Genomic DNA, 20,300 nt, shown 5'->3' on the forward strand with positions numbered 1-20,300 from the left:
GGTGATCCATAACAAGATTGCTAACTCCCTGGCGGACTTATAACAGATTGCCAACTCCTCCCCTTGACGGGGTGATTTCTTACAGATTCTAACTCCGCCCCCTAGGGAGCAGTTTCTACAGATATCAATCTCCTGCTGCTAGGAGTAGCAAACAGATTGCTAACTCCTCCCTCTCCAGGAGGAGATCCATAACAGATTGTTAACTCCGAGCAGCAGATTTACAACAGTTCCTTGATGTCCACCCTTCCTAGTTCACAGCAAAAGCCTAGGGAGGGTAATCCTTACTTGAAGCCAAGTCTTGTCTTGGTCCTGAATTCTTGCTTGAAGTCAAGTTCTGCCTTGGTCCTGTGTCTTGAACTTTGTTGGCCCTCGGATTCCTTGTGTCTGCTCCGTCCATGAGTTGGACTCTGTTTGGTACCTGCATTGACAAAGCGTGGTCTGCGATCAGCCACAAGCGGCTGTGTAGGGCACGCCCCAGTGCAGGCCTCTCAGTTTCTGGGACATGTCCTTCTCACTTGCTCCATTATCTCGTCTAGAGTCTGCCCCGCATCAAGCGTAGTCCGTGACCAGTCCCGCGAGTGGGCTGTGTAGAGCATGCTGTGTTGCAGCCTCAACCTAGTACTTGACTTGATCTTGAGCTTTGAACCTGTCTTCATCTCCTGACCCTTGAGCCTGAGTCTTTGTCTAAGCACCTACGTCTTCACCTGAGTCTTCGTCCAAGCACCTATGTCTTCGCCTGAGTCTTCGTCCAAGCACCTATGTATCCATGTCTTTGCCTGGCCTCCGTCCGGCCTGCCACTTTTTGCCGTTACCCAGTGGCAGGTCCGAAAGGACTTGGAATGGTCGGAGGACTGTTCATTGACCACCATTGCGTTGTTGGTCTTCTTGTAGCATGCAGGTCCGGTGGAGGGTCAGTATTCTTCAGCCTTGTTCCTGTCCCGGATATTCCACGCCTTGTCTTCGCTCCAGCCTTGTTCCTCCTCCATCAGTGCTGGTAACAGCTCATCTCCCACGGTGTGTCTTGGGGCTCCTCCCTGAGTCAGGCCGTAGCTCAAGGGCTCAAATTCCTCTTCAGATGGATTGCGCTTCCGAGCTTCTGACCGGGCCTGAGGGTGCGCGCTGCAACAATACCCGAAAGCCATAAGCTCGGTCCCAATGAGCGTGCTTTACATATTGGAGAAATGCACTATGGAAAAGTTTCGAGCTAAGTGAGCCTCTTCTAAACAAAAAGCTAAATTTTTGCATATTTGACTTTTTTATTTGGACTCCCCCTCCTAGAGCAAGAAATCAAGTCCTTAATGATTTAGCTTATGTAGCTTCCTTTATGCAGTTTATTCTTTGGGGTTATTTGTTAATACTTACGCTTGCATGGATTTTTATTTTCTCTCTTACAATTGTGTATTCCTGCTGAATGGGGGGTTAGAAGGGTTTGGTCAGGAGGTGAGATTTCCTTCTGGTTTGTAATGATTTTGATACTGTAAAATTCTCTCTTTTTGTAGACATGGGGCCTTATTTTCTAAACGGATCGCATGCGATACCAAAATGGGGGCGGAGTCTGCCCCGGAAGAGGAGGAGTCGGGGCGTCACCGGGGCTGACTCCACGAAGACGCCGCGGACGACAAAAAGGTAAGGCCCTTTTCGCGTCCGAGTTCGCGCCCAATAGCTACACCTTCTATGGTGGTGCTATTGGGTGCGAAACCGGCAGCGATCACACCACAACAATGCGATCGCTGCCGGCTAGCGCAGGCCCGCCCCCTGTTTCAGGCCCCCACCCCTCATTCCCTAAAGTATCGCAGGCCTGCAATACTTTAGAAAATGAGGCCCATGGTGTGTTAAGAACCCATTACTTCCATGGATGGCATTTCTTTATTTTTTTTTTTACTTTTTATTTATACTTTAAAAAAATAGCACTCAGGTAAACACTTGAACAGCAATGACCGTGATAGTACGAAAAAGAAAATCCCCAAAATAGAAATATAACATAGGAAAAATAATGTCATAAAACACCATATATCTAGTCCACAGTTAGGGGAACTCCACTGGATAACCATGCATATATAATAACCAAGCAAAAAAGAGACATTGTAAATTCAAAACCTATGCCTTATAAATTAACATTGGCACATTCATTCTGGTACCAATTCAGATGACTCGGCCCAATGGGGATCTCAACTCATTCCTGGCACTAAGAAATGGAGTAAGTTGCATGGGATCAAAGAAGACATGCTTATTGGCTTGATATTTAACAACATATTTACATGGATGTTTTAAGAAAAATAAAGTCCCAATCTGTAAATTGATAGGGCACATTACCAAAAGCTGCCTTCATCTCGTGTGAGTAATTCTAGAAACAGCAGGAAACATTCTGACATTACAATTTAGAAAACATTTTTAAGTTTAAGAAAAAGAAATAGTAACCATTCCCTATCAGAGGCCACAGCTAACATTACCAACAAAATAGCTGGCATAAGGCTTCTTCTTCAGACTTCTCCAAAAAAGCTGACAGATTTAAAAAGTTTATTTGTGAATTCTTTGCTGACTCTTTCTTATATTGTGAAACATAATAAGCCCTAGAAATAGGAGGAATATTCTGTTCTGCTATTTTCAAACATTCTTTAACAAATCTCTAAAACAAATCAATAGGAGAAGACATAGGAAGCCTAGGAAAATTATGGCATTTCTTATGCTCTTAATCAAATGGACTCTTGCAGCAATATCTAATGGTCTAAGGTAGATGATAATCTTTATATATTGCTACCTGAAATTTTCTCTCTCCTCAAATAAAGTTTTTGTTTACTTTTTAAATGATGGCTATTAAGAATACACATATGGTATTAAAAAAGTTATATGCCACTTTGACTTTATTTAGTATATAACTTTCCAGTTACATTTGCTTAGATTAAGGTCAACAGCTAAGTTTTAGGCGATACCTTTTAAGTGGACTAAGCAATCGCACTAATATTATCCATATAAACATGCTTAAAATTGAAAGAATGTAGGAGATAACTTGTTTTACAAGAAGTATATAAAGTCCAATAAATAATAAGTATTTATTTATTTTACAGAATAAGATCACAACAGTTTACAAAATCAGCGTTCATATTCTTAATCAACAATTACATTCTGAGCCAGCATTCATAATCTAGATCAATATCAAAGCAGGTATATGTTTTACTTCATATCCGTACATATTCTTGGTCAACACGACTGCAGATTTATGGACTACTTCTTATTCATACATTTTCAAAGTCAACATTACAGCAAATGCAAATTCTAGTTCTACTACCTATACACTTTACATCATTCCTTACTCATCGCTCACTTCACTACTGTTATCTCTGGTACTGATGATGACGTTTTCAGTGTATTGGTATTTTATGTTAAATCGTAAGCTTTTCTAAAGAGCCATGTTTTCAGTTCATGTTTGAAATTCTCTCTTTCTGTTATCTGGCATAGGAGGTTATTTTCTAACCCTATCGCACGCGAAAAGTCCCTTTTCACGTACGATACCTAGATCGGGGCGGAGTCGGGGCAGCGTCAGCACCGGAAGAGGAGGAGTCGGGGCGGCGTTGGGGTTGACGCCGCGGAAACTTCGCTGATGGCGAAAAGTTAGGGTCCCTTATCGCCGCCAGTAGTGCGCCAAATAGTACCACCTTTTACGATAGCACTATTGGGTGCAAAAGCCAGCAGCGATAACACTGCAGTGGTGCGATCGCTGCCGGCTTTCGCAGGCCCGCCCCCCCCCCCCCCCCCCGTTAGCACCGGGATTCACAAACCGGTGCAAAGAAAGAAAATCCAGGCCATGACGACTCTGGAAGGGAGTTCCACAACTTGGGGTCTGCTATGGAAAACATTTGTTCTCTTATTTGTGTTAGGTGTGTGTTCTGAGTGGATAGCACCATTAGAAGTCCTTTGTTTTGTGATCTTAGGGTTCTCTGTAGTGAGTAATGTTGAAGTGTAACTCCTAATACACATGGGTCAGTATTGTTGAGTGTACAGAAAGCCAGTGCAGTGCCATCAGCGAGGGGGGGGGGGGGGAGTGATGTGGTCAAATTTCCTTGTACCTAGTAATAGTCTAGCAGATGCATTTTGGAGTAACTGTAGTGGTTTTAGTAAGCTTGAAGGAGGCCTAGTAATAGGGAGTTGCAGTAGTCTAAGTTTGAAAATATTAGTGTTTGTACAACAGTGTGGAAATCCTGGATTGTTAGTATAGGTTTCAGCCAGTGTAATATTCTCAGCTTGGTGTATCCTGTTTTTATTAATTTACTTACATGCTTTTTCATAGTGAAGTTCTCATCTATCTGTATTCCTAGCTCTCATACATGATTGGATGGAGTAATAGTAATAATTCCTAGGTCTAGATTTAGCAGTTTGATTATTATTGTGTCTCCCCATAACTACACAATTTCAGTTTTTTGGGGTTTAGAGTTAGTTTCAGTTGAGAAAGATTTTGTTGTATTTCCTTCGGGTATGTTGACAGAGATGACACAGTTTTTTCAAACGTTTTGTCGAAAGGGATGTAGAATTGAATATCATCTGCATATAGGAAGAAGTTGATTCCTAGATTTTCCAGTAATGTGCATATAGGCAACAGATAAATGTTGAATTGGGAGGCCAATAGAGCTGAACCCTGGGGGACACCTGTATCAGTTGGGAAGGTGTCAGATATTTGATTGTCCAGTTTAACTTGAAATGGCCTATCTTTTAGGAAAGAGAACCATTTGTTAACATTTCCGTCTATTCTAATTTCTCTTAGGTGGTGGCATCGCAGGGTATGGTCAACTGTGTCCAATGCTGCTGTAAAATCAGATTAGTACCAGGATATATAATTCATTGTTGTCAAACCCTTGTAGTACAGGGTCAGCTAGGTAAATGAATAGAGTTTCTGTTGAATGATGTTTTCTGAATCCAATTTGTTTCGGGTATAGTATAATTATTGTCTTCTAGGTGGTTCTCTAATTGTGTTAACACTGCTTTTTCTAGGACTGTTTTGGTTCATAAAAAATAAAACTAATGGAAAAAAAAACAAAGCAACTAACTGGACAGAGATGATACCTTATAGGGTGACCTATATTTAAATAATGAAGTCTTTGGGGACTTCCAAGGTCCCTTCCACAGGCAGGTAGATCCTTCAGTGAAATCTCAAACTGCATAAAGTTTGGATCTTTATGGCATAAGATGGGAGTATTCCACTTTTCCTTTCCTGGCTTTCTTCAGGCAGCTTGTGCTGGTGGATAGGACACTATTCCTCCCTCAACAGATATACAGCTCATTACCGCCAGAATAATAAATATATTAATTGAAGCTCCTTTTCATAAGAGCTGCAAGATAAAAGTCCCAAACCACAGGCCTATTTTCGCTAACGGCGTATCTCGCAGCTTCTCTTAACATGAGTCGAATAGTTAAATGACTAATAAGCAAACCGCAGATGTCGGCGACTCCTCCTACAAAACTTTTGCTTCTAAAAGTAGCCCTTAAAGAAGCAGATCTTTTGACCGAGTAAACACTTCACCTCCTCTCACCTCCAGTGCGGTACTTAACTGCAGCCTGCCCGCCCTGTGCAGCGCTGCTCCTTCCTTCCCTCCCCCAACCCTGGTACCTGCGTTTTGTAGCGTTTCAACATTCTGGGGCCTGTTGGCGAGCTCCGCCACGGTCTGCACGAACTGAGTCCGGGCCTTCTGGTACTGCTCAAAAACTGCCAGGGAAACACGGAGTAAGAGAGCAGTGAATACCGGGCGCACACCCCCGCCCTTCCCAGCAAAACAGAGAAACACAAACCGCCACACACCCACCTTGCAGAACGTGCCTCTGGGTCATGGCTGCCCGCTCGTCGGGGTGCTGCTACTTGCTTCTCCTTCGCAGCCCTGAGCGCTGGCCCTGCTCCCTAGCAACCCGGCGGAGTTTGCGCCACGCTGTGTATCCTGCTGCTAGGCAACGAGCCGGAAGGAGACGGGCAAAAGAATCCTCCCCTCCGCCTTCAGCGCCCGTGACGTCATTCACAGCGAGAGCCGGCTTCGGCCCCAGCCAGCTCTTGAACCCGCGAGCGAAGCCTCCGGGGAGAGAAGACACCTCCGAGCAGGGTCCCCCGGAGAGAGAGGGGAAACCAATAATGCGAGGGCAATGCTTGATTTATAATGTAATCTGCCGAGGATTATAAATTCCCATGAGAGATGGGGGGGGGGGGGGGGGAGGCAGAAGACGTAGATGTGTTCATCTTTCTTGCAATGCTTTGGAATAGTGGAGTTTTTCAGGAACAGGATGTGCGATTCGTCTTTTTTTTTAATCTTTCCTGGTGTTAGTTTTCCTAATGTGAAAAAAAGTGCTTTATTAAACTAGCTAAGCCTTAACGCCTCTTTAAGGCTTTATTTATTCTCTTCACCCTTGGGGACGCCTCTGCTTTCCCCTAACGGCAGCGGTGGTGGTGGCAGAGAGAGTTATTGGTTGGGCTGCAGACCCTCTAAGATTTCTTCCAGCTCCTTGCCAGCTAGTTTGAACCCGGGGCGCCCAGAAGGGCCTCGTTTCAATCGGAAAAGGATTACCAAACGGGGGGGGGGCCTCGGCCCGCCATGAGAGCAAGCAACAATAGAGCCTGAAGCATCTTTATCAAGGAGTGGGCTCGGGTTCAGAGCTATAAGCCTTTCTTAAAAAAAAAAAAATCCAACTATTATTATGCAGGCCTCAGGCTGATCGAGGTCATGCCTGAAAGCTTTCTTGACCATCTTAATAAAGCTTGAAAAGGGCAAGGTTTTATTGTTTTTATTTTAGCCATTTTATAGTGGCCAGTCTACGTTTTCAAATTATATATGCAGTTCGGATATATATTGGCTGAGTGGATAGAACCAGAAGTTTCGTAGAATTCAGTGATACTTTTTGGTTTGAGAAGAGCCTTTATTTAAATTACAACTTAAATTTAAAGGTAAGGTACTAGCATAACCACATATGAGTTTTAGCGCTAATCTCGGTATTTGGGGGGATGAGATGGTATGCGATAAGTGTAGCATTAAAGGAATTTGATAGGATTATCCCGTTTTTTAAATTCATGTTGGCATCAATAGAGGTCTGAAGAAATCAGGAGAAAAAAAAATCATTCGACGTTTTTTCAATGATTTCGGAAACAAATGTGGCATGTCCTATGTGGAAAGTTTTGAATAAATTAGTTCTAAGTGATGGTATCATTGTTACAAGTCATTCATTTACTATGCTTGTGAAACGGCTATAATAAATAGATGTTCATTTCTCAATAACCTGATCTATTAAACAAGGTAGGTTCCATTAGTGATAGGTTTATAATAAAACATCAGAAGTAGGTACTCTCTGTTATTCTCCCTGTGAATTTGATTGCTTCTGCCCGGTTAGTGGCTGGTGAAGGCAAGTGTCACTCAAAATGAATGGATCGAATCTTGCGATCCTCAGTTGACAATGAGGATCGTCACTGAGTGTGCAGAACATGAATAAACCTTAAATCAACGAAGGAAAGCCATTGCAGTTCGAAGTTCATCCGCCGCTTGAAGCCGGGTTCTTGGAGGGTAGGGGTCTCAGCCGTAGCCTGTTAGTGACTGAAGCAATGGTGAAAAGATCGTTAAATGTATTAGAAACCACCAGTGTAGTTAGCCGAAAGATGTATGAAATTGTCAAAAGAAACAGATAAGTAGAAACCATTCATAGTTTTGACTCGAATAAGATGTCGAATGTGTATTATTAGCATTGACCCAGAGCCCGATTTAAGATAATTGTGCCCATAGACAGAGGACCAGGCGGAAGATTTTGTCCCCAGAAAACAGAGAGCAGCAGAGAGAGTCCCGGTTTTGGGGCTCTTTCAAAATATGGCGCCCTAGGCACGTGCCTGTACTGTCTATATTAAACCCGACTCTGTTGACTCTGTAGAACTCAGTGGAAAAACTATACTAACGATAGAGTTTCATAGGGAGATCGCAGAACCGAATCGAGCAGCCCTAGAATTTAATGAAGGAACCATGAAGATAAACAGGTTAGCATATATTTTAATGTTGCAACTATAGACTTCAAAGGCATACCAATTGAGAATACTATAAAAATCTTAAGAAACCATATAAATAAATTTAGAAACTTTATAAATGTCTAGAATTATATATGTTAAGAGAACATAATGCAAATTATATAATGTAATATTAATATGAAAATATAATTAGACATCAATAGAATATAATCAAACTACTTATGTAATGCAATATATTATATATAACAATATGAATATATTAATGCATTATGTTTATTTACTATTAAATAGTATATAAGAATATTTTCAGTGTTAACACTAATAGTATTATAACTGGAGTTATAGAGCTAAAGAGTATGAGTTGTTGAAAACATAGGGGAATTCACTTATACACTTATGAATAAAATTGAGATAAAATTAATCTAGAGATTAAATATTATCGTTCTTACCATTCTATATACAAGTTTTGTGTAAAAGAAATTTACATATTATAGCACTAGAACAATATATAGAAACAGACTTCAGAGGAGAGAGAGAGACTTTTTATGATGAAGGAAGGAACAGACTGGATTTTACACAAGTTCTCTTCCATTCTGGGCCCTATGGGGAAAGGTCTAAACTGAATATGGCTCAGTGGGTCCAGCTTCATACAAAGGAGGGAACAAAGGATCTACCAATCCTCCAGCTTCCTGTAATCGCACAATGTCCTACAGCTAACCCTACTGAAGATCTTCAGAGTCATAAGACTGTTTAATTAAGAATTATATTTTTAATGTATGCAGAAATATTTACTGTAATGTATTAAACCTAGGAGAGGAGTAGTATCAATTTTTATTTTTTAGAAATGTTCACATTTGACAATTTATATGTATATATATTAATATAATAATTTATAACCTTGTTGTTTAGCACTAATTATCTTAAATCATGGGTATTCAAAAGATAGCTAATTGAATAAAAGTAGTGCTTTTGTTGGTCAGTACTAATATTTAATTTTTTAAGTAATTTATAACTCCTACCAGACTATTAACATCTATATTTAATTAGTCTAACTCCTTCCTCCAAAGAAAGTGCTATTCTCTATAGAAATATACCTACCATGAAATTACTTTTTCATAATAGATGATCCAGGTTCATTTTAGATTCTAAGGAGTTTGAGGCCCTACTATTGCACCTCTAAATGTTTTTATATTTAAGAAAAGAAAAATATCACATCTGCTAGTGACAGTGCTTCCTAAATCTGTTTACCTGACCCCAAATTAGTCACATTTTCAGGATATCTACCATGAATATGCATGAGATAGATTTGCATATTCTAGGTCTCCAGTGGATGTGCTTTTATCCTATGCATATTCATGTTGGAAATGCTTAAAAACCTGATTGGCAGCAGGGTCACCAGATAAGTTGCCCTAGTAGGATACTTACACTAACCGGGAATAGTTGACAGCTATGAATTGCAGTATCTCCTGCCTTCTTCCCTCAACTGGGGGGCAAGTGAAGTTATATACTGATGGTTAATATTATTTTCTATCTCTTTATATTAGTCTATCCATACATATTCTTACAGGCTGCACTAACATTATTTATCTCTCCTACACCTCACTTTCTAGCTTAACTAAAAGGAAGTGGTTATTCAGTGCCTGGAGAAAAAAGACTCTTTTCCATTACAGATGTTTAATGTTTACTCATGGGTCAATTTTAAACAGATGTAGGTTCATATAGTTAATTGTAATGGAGGAGAACTTGGGAACTGTTTCCTACCATAGTATTTTAACAAATATATCTAAGCCTAAGACAAAACATAAGCTAGCCAAAATGGGAGTTTCTTTCAATTTTTGGTCTATTTTTACAGTAATAACTTCCAGGGTAACTTCTCCACAGGTGTTGTGTACAAAATGGAGCTCAATGATTGTACTTTATGGAAGCCCTGCAGTGTGTGTGTGGGGGGGGGGGGGGGGGGGTCTGGTCTGGGTCAGACAAGGCACTGCAGGCCTCAGAGTGAGCAGCAAGGAAGGATCCTGGCTGGGGCTATTGCTTGTGTATCTGGTGTCCATGGCTCTAGCATTGAGTGAGAGCCTGAGCACCGGTACCTTAGTCCCTTTTCTTATGGTCTAGCTGTGGGCACCAACTATCTGAATGACTGAATTTCTGAGTGGAACTTCTCAATCAATATCTCTCCCCCCCCCCCCCCCTCCCTCAGTAATAGTGTATGGAAGAGGCAGAGTTAGTTATATGCTGCCAATGTATTCTCAAGGGGCTCTGGCCAGCCTTGCTGCACTCTGTGAGACACTTTTTGTTGTCCTAAAATAATTCAACAATGGACTTCTAAGAGTCTTAGGAGCCCCCTCCAGCACATTGCTGAACAGAGTAAATCTATGTGTGTTTGTTAAGAGCTGTGCCTAGGATCTCTGTTTTCTTTGACATGGTTCTGAAATGATAGGATCTCTTGCTCTCTCTATCTCTTACACACACACACACACCACACACAATAAATGTATGTTTGTGTATGCAGCTCCTGGTAGAATATCTGGTCTGTGCTATTCTTGGTTCCTTCATGGCCCCCTTACTGCGACTCATTGTTGACCAGGCTGTAGCCTGACCCTTGTTGCTATTGCTTTTTCTTGCTGCTGTAGTTGTTCAGATTTAAAGATATTGATTTCCAGTTTTGTATTTTTCATACAGACTTTGCCACTTGACTTTTCATGGATGCAAATTATCTCAGATGTTTATTTTATCTATTTGCAAAAGCATTTGGAGATTGTTTTTTTGACTTGGCTCTTGTTTCATTTTCATGCACATTTTATTGAAAGTGTAAAAGTTTGCACTCATTTTCTATCAGTTTTCCCCACTGAAACTATTTTTTTTAATTTTTTTTTTATAAGGACGTGAAGCATCTGTTAAAATGAATGTTAATATTTTTAGATTTTATGTAAGTTAATTAATCTCGGTTGTTTTGTGGCAGGGTACTGCTATCAAACACAACAATAAATCACTGCTAAAATACATATATATATATATGAATTTTGACAATGGGATTGCTATATTAAAGGTTTGCACTACTACTGCTCGTTCTACTGCTGCTCGTTCTACTACTTCAAATGTTCCAGTTTTGCTCCGGTGTAAAATTTGTAGCAGTGTAGATGCTGCATTTCCCCAATAAAAAAAAATGAGACGTTTTGTTGATAAATCTGGTTCAATTTTTGCATCGGACCAAACCGGGCACAAAACTTTAAGCCCCTAAATTTGGTAGTTGAACTAAAAGCTGCTTCTAGCAGCCAAAGTAATATTGCTTGCAAGATTTTTAGCTAATCCTATGCTTATTTTTTTATTTTTGCATTTCCTTTATGCGACATTTAGCAAATATATGGGCCGATCATAGCTGGTGCTATTTAGTACACTGAAGAGAAGATGATAATAACAGGCTAATATTTTTCCATAATAAATCGAATACGGTCTTGAATAGGAATCCTTTATCCCTGATAGTGTCCCTGTCGCTGAAAACTCTTGTCACATTTGAGCGCTCAGTTTAAATTCTCCTCCTGTGACCAAAAGCGAACGGTAAACCTGAACTTCTTGTCAGGAAAAGCGGAGTCAAAGGGGGCAGCAACAACTAGTGAAGCCACGCATTCCTCTTCCTCCTCCGGTCTTCCCGCTTTCTGCACCCCTCGAGAGCTCTCTCTGGAGAGCTTCACCTTCGGATTCTGTGGGCCGATGGTGGGTTTTAGCCTCAGCCTAATGAAGACACTGGCGTGCAGGCTGCTGCAGAGCCCGGGGAGGAGCACAATGCGAATCTCTGTGCGGGAGTGGAGTTTGCACGGAGAAAAAGCCGAGGGACTCTTTAACCTCTTAATGCGCTTGCGCGGCCCAGCAGCAGCCGCCGCCGCGGCTACTGATGCTGCTGCTGACTTGTATTCTCTGCTCTGCTCGGCTGGAGAGACGGAGGACAGAGAAAATACATTCCAGATTGATTTACTAAGAAACAGACTAATCAATTGCAGCACCTGCTTTGGTTATTACCGTTTCGAGTGCATGGGAAATACGTTCACATGTATTGCCAAAATGCAATAAAGTATTTATTTTACTTAAAACAAAGAACTGAAGTTAAATTGGGTTAGAAATAAAAGTAATACCGAAGTTTTATAAAGTCCGTATTCGTGAAATACCATTATTTCATGAATTAACCTCAACAAAGAATATCACTTTCATTTAATAACTGGTAGGGGGTTTTTTTTTCTTGTTAGCTGTTGCATGTAAAATGTATTAAAATTCTCGAAAGCTAGAAACACCTACATCTGCAGTTGAACGTAACTATATTTTGCAATGCCTACTTTCTGTCATTATCAAAAGATTTAAAACTAAAGAAAGGAAGGACACGATGTAAAAACCCTTGAACAGTTAATATTTGCCATGTTAGGAATAAGCCCGATTGGAATTCATCAAGGTAAAAAAAAAAATCAATAAACTTAATTTACCCTTTTGATGAGCTGAACAAAATATTTTATGTCCTTTTATGACAATTATGCAATACCTAAATAGTTTGAAATATATTTACCAGTGCCATGAAATAGTCAATAATTTGAAGGTGTGTATATTCTTTCAACATGAGCCATTTGCTGATCCATTTCAAATGCTATTTTTAAAAACTATGATGTAATTTTCAGTTTACGGTGGATGATACTTTTCATGAAAACAGATTCCTATTTTAGTTTATAATTGCAGCGGTACAGAGGCATGCATACAGCCGACTTCTAGGTTGCATGTCATGGACGGTGGCTTGCACCTTAATGAAAGCCAGCCAAATTAAATGCAAAATCGATATTAAATACCAAGTAAGTGCATCTTATTTTATGTTCTTTCAATAAATGTTTTTTAGATTTAAATTATTTTTTGCATATTAAAGTACATATTTTAATTTTGTTACCTATATAAATATGTTTCTGTTTCCTTTGTTCTGCTTTATTGGCTTGATGATGACGTTAGATACCAAATAATGTTGAGGATTAAGAAGTTGGTACCTTTAAGATAAATTTAAATGTATTTATTAATTAATTTCAAACATAACACTTGATTTATGTATCCGAAAATTGTACACGTTTAAAAGTGAATGACATATTGACCACAATTAATAAAATGAGCATATTTCAGTAATGTTGCTATGACTCAATAATAAATGACCATAAGAACAAAGTGACCGGACCTGCTGCTGCTGCACATTTCAGGCAGTTATGATTTTGTGCATTGTAGGAAAGTTTGTCACTTATTTTTTTCTTGTAAATCTGATATGCTACTTTTCTGTCTTCTCAATTTGTTGAATTCAGAAACAAATGATTACTTCTAAAAGACTCAAACTCTTGCTAGTGTTTATTACTGGTTACTTGTCGATTCTCCAAGTTCTGTTTCGCTTGTCTATAAAAGTGTAGTAAATTGTTTCTTCACTAACTATTCTGATACCGTACAGTAATTTTCTAATGTAGGGATACTCTTACAGTAAATATTGATACAGTGCACTATTATTTGCAGTGATATAGGTGGAGCTCTTCTTTTAAAGAGATGTACAGATTAATGGCCTTTTAAAGATTCACAGTGGCAAATCTGGATTCTCTTGTGTACTTTGATTTGTAAGTGTTTAAAAACTGACAATAAAATATGATAGATTAAATTGGTAAAATTAACTTGGTATTTTACTCCCATTTTGTTGCGAACCCTAAACCGTTTATATTTGCACTTCTTAATATATGTTTGCACTTCTCAAGTTGGTTTAATGGTGCTTGCTACTGCTAATGTATATTCCTTGAAATCACTATAGATCTTTCATATGCTTTCCTTTCTTGTGTAGCCGGGCATAATTTAATATAAAAGAGCTGATTCCCTATCTCGGATTGCATTCGAGTTTACTTCTCGCAGAAGTGAACCTTTCTTCCTGGAGTCAGTGTGTATTCCGATCGGACCCGAGACGTTCTGGACTCTCTGAGGTGACCATTCTCAAATATAAACCTTAGAACAAATTTCTCGCAATTTATGAATATCCAGTTATTCATATAAATAAGTATATGGGTGTGAGTTGTCCTCAATATGGTGATATAATTATTCTTTAATTCTATTTAGGACTGTTTTATTTTGAAATTAGTTCAGAGCTCTAGTAATCATGGAGTCCTAGAGAAAGCCATGGTCTGAAACTTTTTGCAATGTTTACTTTTCAGTAAAGCGACGGTCGGGGTATTTTACCATACTGTCTCTTGCAGTGTTGATCAGAATTTTCAATAGGGGAAACACTGGTACAGTAACAGTCCGAGCCAGAATGCACAAATGTAAGGCAGCGTTCAAACTGCGCATGCGTCTTCTATTCCCCGCGCTGGCTACCTACATCAAACTCCTGACGCCCTGCCTAGTCAGTTCTCACTTTAAAATGTTTCCATCTCTGGCTTCTGTAAGTATTTTTTTTTTCGGTACAAATTTGGTTGCAAGAACGCAGTTACCATGAATGAAATGATTAGCAAAAGGCATACAACGTTGGCCAGCACCAGGGGAATTGCTGCTTAGAAGTTAGGCAAGAGACGTTGATTTGTTAACTACCTTTAAATGACTCTTGGGGGAAAGTATGAACCGTGACATTTACACTTCTCTATGGTTCCTATAGTAAAGTTCACTCCATGACTCATTTGGGGCAGCTTTGACTATCCTTAGACTGAAATATCGTCAATAACGCCTCAAAGCAAAATATAATAACATAAGTAGGGACTTATGGGGACTTTTTATTTGTTTGTTTTCAAATATTTTCCTTCAGGTTGTACATTGTTGAAGATTTTATGAAATGGTGAGTTAATGAATGGTGACATGTTAAGGATTCTTTCAATACGGTCTGGTACACATTGTAATGCACACTGTTAGTGCATTACAAAAATAACATCTATTTTCCTTCCATTGTTTTAGGATGCCTCACCTATGAAGCTATAAAGCAAAGATGCACTCAGTCCCCAAACATGACCAAAGTATGGTCATGGAACAAAGTAACGTATTCTACATTGTTTTAAAAACGGACTGAAAGGATAATGCTGTGGCTTAGATTGTTATAGATGTATGAAAATCCCAAATATACCATAGCTCTCATTCCTGAACATATGCAGAAACATGCATCATTGCCCATTTTATACAAAGTATTTAATATTTAGGCATCTAGCTGAAAAATACAAAAGTACAGATTTATTTTGTTTTGATGCCCCGCAGTACGGAGGAACAGAACCAGGCTTGCCTTGAAGAACTTCCAATTACTGTTTAATTTCTGCAAATTAAAGAACGCAAAATAATTTAGATTTGTTTCCAAACTTGTATGTACACATTTTCTGACAAAAAAATATGTTTTTCTGATATTAGAAATATTAAAAGGTCTATACATCCCAGAGTTTTAATATTGTTGAACGCATTGAATGTGAGGTCTTGAGGACAATAAAAAGGAACCACCCTGAACGGACTGAAGCAAGATCTCCAAAAAGACAGATTTTTGACAAAAATGGTAATTAGAACGGGCCCTCAGTTTCAGAAAACTACTGTTGGAAAACCGAGAGCCCCCCCCCCCCCCCCCCGGCTGGGGGAAGTTGCTCTGCCAGGGATGGGAGCGGCTGCGGAGAGAGCGCACCAGGCCAGCCGCACGAACTGCAGAACATCGCCGCGGTGCTGTTGCTATTGGCAACGAATCGGCTGCACAGCCAATCAGTGCACAGCCGAGATACGGGATGGTAAATTACTCAGCCCTATTAACTTGTCAAGTAAAACCACCCTAGTGCTGTATAGGCTGCTGCAATGGGTGAGGGGGAGGGGCGGGATTATTTAATGTTCAGAATGTAAAGCTTCTACAACAGCAAACAATTATATCAGACGACTGAAGGGATGCAAGACCCTGTTTTACATGGTTTGTGTCCTGGTTTTTTTGTTTGTTTTTTTTCCAGTGGGGTCTTCTCCCCGCCACTAAGAGGGCAAAGCCCTTTCCATCACCTCCTACAGCATGCCACCAATTCCGAAAGTGAAACTCGATCTTTCAGAGGGGGGCCGCCAAGCGGTGCTAGAAAGCCTGAAAAGCGTGGTTTGTTTACCGTCAAAGGTTAATCATCCCAGAAATTATCTGACTGACTGAGAAATCACACAGAGATGATTCAGATGAAAATAACGACCTTCTTTTTTTTTTTTTTTAATTTTTTTTTTACTACCTAGAAACAAAGAAGCTCTGAAAAGAAGGCAACATGGCACTCCTCGTCTATGATCGGGAAAAGGAATGAGGTTGTCATTGTAAATCCAATTAATGCTATACTAGGTAGTCTTTATTTTAACAGAGGCGCTTACTATTCTCCTAACTTTATTTCACAGTTGAATAACGTTTCATTTCTGTTCACAAGACAGTAAATGCTTCCCCCTTACCGACGTTCTGTGTAAAAGATCGGATCATCGATAATCTTTTTATGAACCCGGGAGACTAGAATAGACTTTCTGTACTTCAGTGCTGATACAGAGAACGCACTGCTATAATCTGATCATACACACGGGGGGAAACCAACCAAATTGCACTGTTTCATTATGGGAATAAAAATCAGTCTCGTTCTAATGTTCCAAAAATATGAGGAGGTGTGGATCCTTAAAAGCAAACGAATGGTATGCGAGATCACCTATGGCTGTACCCCCTTTGCAGAGGAGACGGGCGGTCGGGGTGGATTCACGCGAAGTCGCCCTGTCGAACGTTGACGGCTGGATGAGAGGTGAGACTGCCGTGACGTCACCAAGCCCCCAGCGGCACCCTGCGTGTCCATGGGCCTTCAGGGGGCCTGCACGATGCCGGGCACAGGGAGGGGCTGGCAGCCGCACCAGCAGCACTCTCCAAAGAACACCCGTCCCTTAGCCCGGGACGCGAGCTGGCCAGGTATCCGCACACGCATTTCTCCGCAATTCATGGGCTGGAATTTTCAGGCTTGTCATATGGATATTTTGTAGTGTGTGCCATGCATAAGTGCGATCAGAATTTCACTTTGCTTTGTCAGTCTAATAATATTAGCATAAAGATATGGATGTCACATGTCTGTCTTTGTGAATTCCTTTATTTCCATACATGCACTGAAAAAAAATATTTGCATTCCTTATTACTTCTACTTTACTATAACACGTGCATCAGTGTCGGTGGGTATATATATGCTGCTTAACAGACGCGAGTCAAATAACAAACCGTTTTATTCTTCCCATGTGCAAGGTTTGCAAAGATAAGTAAGTTTGTAATCGCAGTCATGAAAGATGAAGTGTAAACAACTCTGGCTGCCACTTTTGCCATAAACGTATGAATAATACGGTGTTTGAAGCGTTTTGTGTTCAGTTATTCTGAATGCATCGGTTATAATGAAAACCTCAATGCACTTTTTTAGTATAGTACTTGTTAGCGTGATACGAACAAAAAAACATATTCTTCAAAGTCTAATAATAAAAACTACAAAAAATAAGAGGTTTATGTACTTATCCAAAGAAACCTGATAGGTTTTGAATTTTTAGCAAGCACTTTTTAATTTCACCTACTAACTATGAAGAAGGGCCATTGTGTCGAGCTGATTGTGATCTAAGTACACATAACGCGTCACATAATTTCCAAAAGTATAGGTTAAAAAACCTAACATATATTACGTAACTATTTGTCTTTGCGGGCTAAATAATTAGGTTCAAATTTGGCGGAACTGAAATGGGAACTGAACGGCGAGACTTGTCTCGATCTGCGCAAGCGCAAAATGGCTTCTCTGGCTTCAGCTTTGAGCAGCCTTTCAGTGGGGCTCAGCGGGCAGAAGAGCTTTTTGACTGTCTTGTATGTAGAAAAGAGGCTGTATGAAGTATCTGAAACGAGTGTACATGTTTAAAAAGTACATAAGAAAAAATATTTCATTATTCCATTAAAAAAATCTGGGCTTAGTTCAGAATCTCACCTCTTCAGAATATTTTTTTTTCGTGGTGCATTCGGTCGGCTCTGGCTGGATGCACCCGATCAGGGCAGCTTTAACTCTCTTAAGACATTTTTATAATTTAGTAATATGTTTCAATATGCTTTGAGTATTTTTGTGTGATGCGTTCGCAGAAACGGAAGAAGAGACATTTATTTTTCTAGTCTTTATTTATTCAGTCAGATCACAATAAGCCGCTGTTATTTCATACTGTCAATAGTCGGGCAGAAGAGAATTAAGAAAATTATATATCTGCATGCTCGCCTTTCCCGCACCCGTTTCAGAGAGGAAAAAAAAGTGAAAGCTTAACCTTGCTTAAAATGGGTTGAATTTCAGTTAGTGGCGATACTTAAGTCTCTTCTCTGCCCTTCCATGTGCATATCCAGGTGGAGGCAACTTTATCAAAATCGCAGAACCATGGAAATGAAAACTCAGGTTGTTTTTTTTAGATTGCATGGTGGTTGTCTTTAACGGAAATCACTTACACGGAGGCACCTAACCTCTACCTGCAAGTGCAATCTTTTTCTTTCTTTCTTTTTTCCGTAAATATGGATGTGGTTATAAGGAAAAGCCAAATCGATCAGCAGGCAAGTAACTCTTTTACAGCACTTGCCAAAGTTCCCCAACAGCGCACAGAAATAGCTTTTCAGATTCATTGCTAAGAAAATTAAAAGTGCTGCTTGCTCTTCATACATGATATGAGTTGCTGTCTAACTGACTGACATGATATAGTCCCTTTCTTGAATAGCAAGCAGAGAACATAAATATAAAAAAAAAAATGAGGAAATCCGCTTTGAGTACCACTCCGCCCCCCCAAAAAGCAAGAACGTTAACATTAATAGCGGAAACAGGAAACACGTATGTATAAACATTTCCTCAGATCATTATAATATACAAATTGGCATAGTCAGAAAACGTTGCCATCTCCCCTACCACAGCTCACATTTGGAAGATCTCTCTCGCGACATCCTAATCTCACAAATGACAGCCAACGCTACTCACCGTGCACTTGTAAAACAAATACAAAGAAAATGTAATCGAGGCTTGGTGGTAGAAATCGGAACTACAGGAGTTATATTAAAATGTAAATATTAGCAACATGAAACGTGTTTTGCAATATAATATCCTGGTCCTTGCAGAATCAGAAGCTATCTTCGTGGTAGGAAATTTATATTTCGAGTATTTGCTTACGCAGAACAGATGTAAAATCACATGCATTGCAGTTGATTGCCATCTGTATGGGATTCATGGCCCCCACAATGTTCAACATTTACATTTTAAAAAGTTTGAAAAAAAAATTGATATATAAGTAAATATATTTACAAGAATTCCGGATGGTTATTTGAAATAAATAAATAGGAAACATCTACCCCCTACTTTGACCAATCTCTTTTTCATAGACCTCCGCCCATGGAATTTGCTTTCTCTACTGCCTGTTCTACGGAGTAAAAGGGAAAAGCTCTGTGCACTTTTGAACAGGCTTATATAAACCTAAGCTTCAATTTCCTTAAAATTACTTGTAAATATTCGGCAGCACAAGTCAAACCATTTAAGAAATGCCTTCATCTCTGAGCCAAGAGCGCACAAACTTTGCTATAAAAAAAAATGGTGAGAAATTCTGATTTGAAAAAAACAGAAAACAACCTACCATGAAACGTAAAAGGAGGAGTAGGTGTTAAATAAAAACTCCCCCTGATATATATATATTTCTAGTCTTTATTTATTTATAGCAGGAGAGGCAGCAAAATTAGAGTTCAATTATTTTCTTTCAAGTAATGGGTGGATACTTTTGTATCATTTTAATCAACCACCCAACGCTGCAGGTTTTTCTGAGCTGGAAATTATTCTTACACCAAAGGATTAGCCCTTCTCTATTTTGCAGGTATATAAAACTAATATTAAACACCACTATTAGCAAATGTACATATTTACTTTGGCTCTGTTTTTGCTTACACCTTCTTTTGAGACATAGAATCGCCATTAGAACCCTGGACTTCTATCCCACATCTTCAGAGGCGACATTTTTTTTTTTGTAATTAAAATTATGAGCTAAAAATAAATCATTACACTGTAGCGCTTTGTTTTCGTAGAAAATGTGTAACCGCACTCTGTGATTGTTCTCCCCCGATTTTTTTAGAAAAGCATAGTAAAATGAAACCCATTTTTTGGCAGTCAAACGCCTGACGTTTAGTTGAACTCTCTACCCAACAACAGGTCACTGTAATAAAACAAACTCTTCACTTTATACAAATACCAATATCTACCGATATTTTACTGTAATGTGAGGCAGGCACTATGTAATTGCTTCGCATAAAGGTTTTGGATGTATTACTTTACAACCGACTGATTCAGGAGTTGGTCATTGT

General features: G+C 39.5%; 1 protein-coding gene across 1 annotated transcript in view; it reads right to left on the bottom strand.

Annotated features, from left to right (window-relative positions):
* Window positions 1-5,979, bottom strand: part of SPAG6 (sperm associated antigen 6) — a 334,049-nt gene extending 328,070 nt beyond the window's left edge. The window contains exons 1-2 of the mRNA XM_029588711.1: window positions 5,793-5,979; window positions 5,600-5,695 (exon numbers count right to left, since the gene is read on the bottom strand). Coding sequence (XP_029444571.1) covers window positions 5,600-5,695; window positions 5,793-5,817 — 121 coding nt within the window. The 5' untranslated portion in view covers window positions 5,818-5,979. The remainder of the gene's footprint in view (window positions 1-5,599; window positions 5,696-5,792) is intronic.
* Window positions 5,980-20,300: the final 14,321 nt, after the last annotated feature.

Source organism: Rhinatrema bivittatum, chromosome 2, assembly GCF_901001135.1.
Source record: "Rhinatrema bivittatum chromosome 2, aRhiBiv1.1, whole genome shotgun sequence".
Taxonomy (NCBI): Eukaryota; Metazoa; Chordata; class Amphibia; order Gymnophiona; family Rhinatrematidae; genus Rhinatrema; species Rhinatrema bivittatum.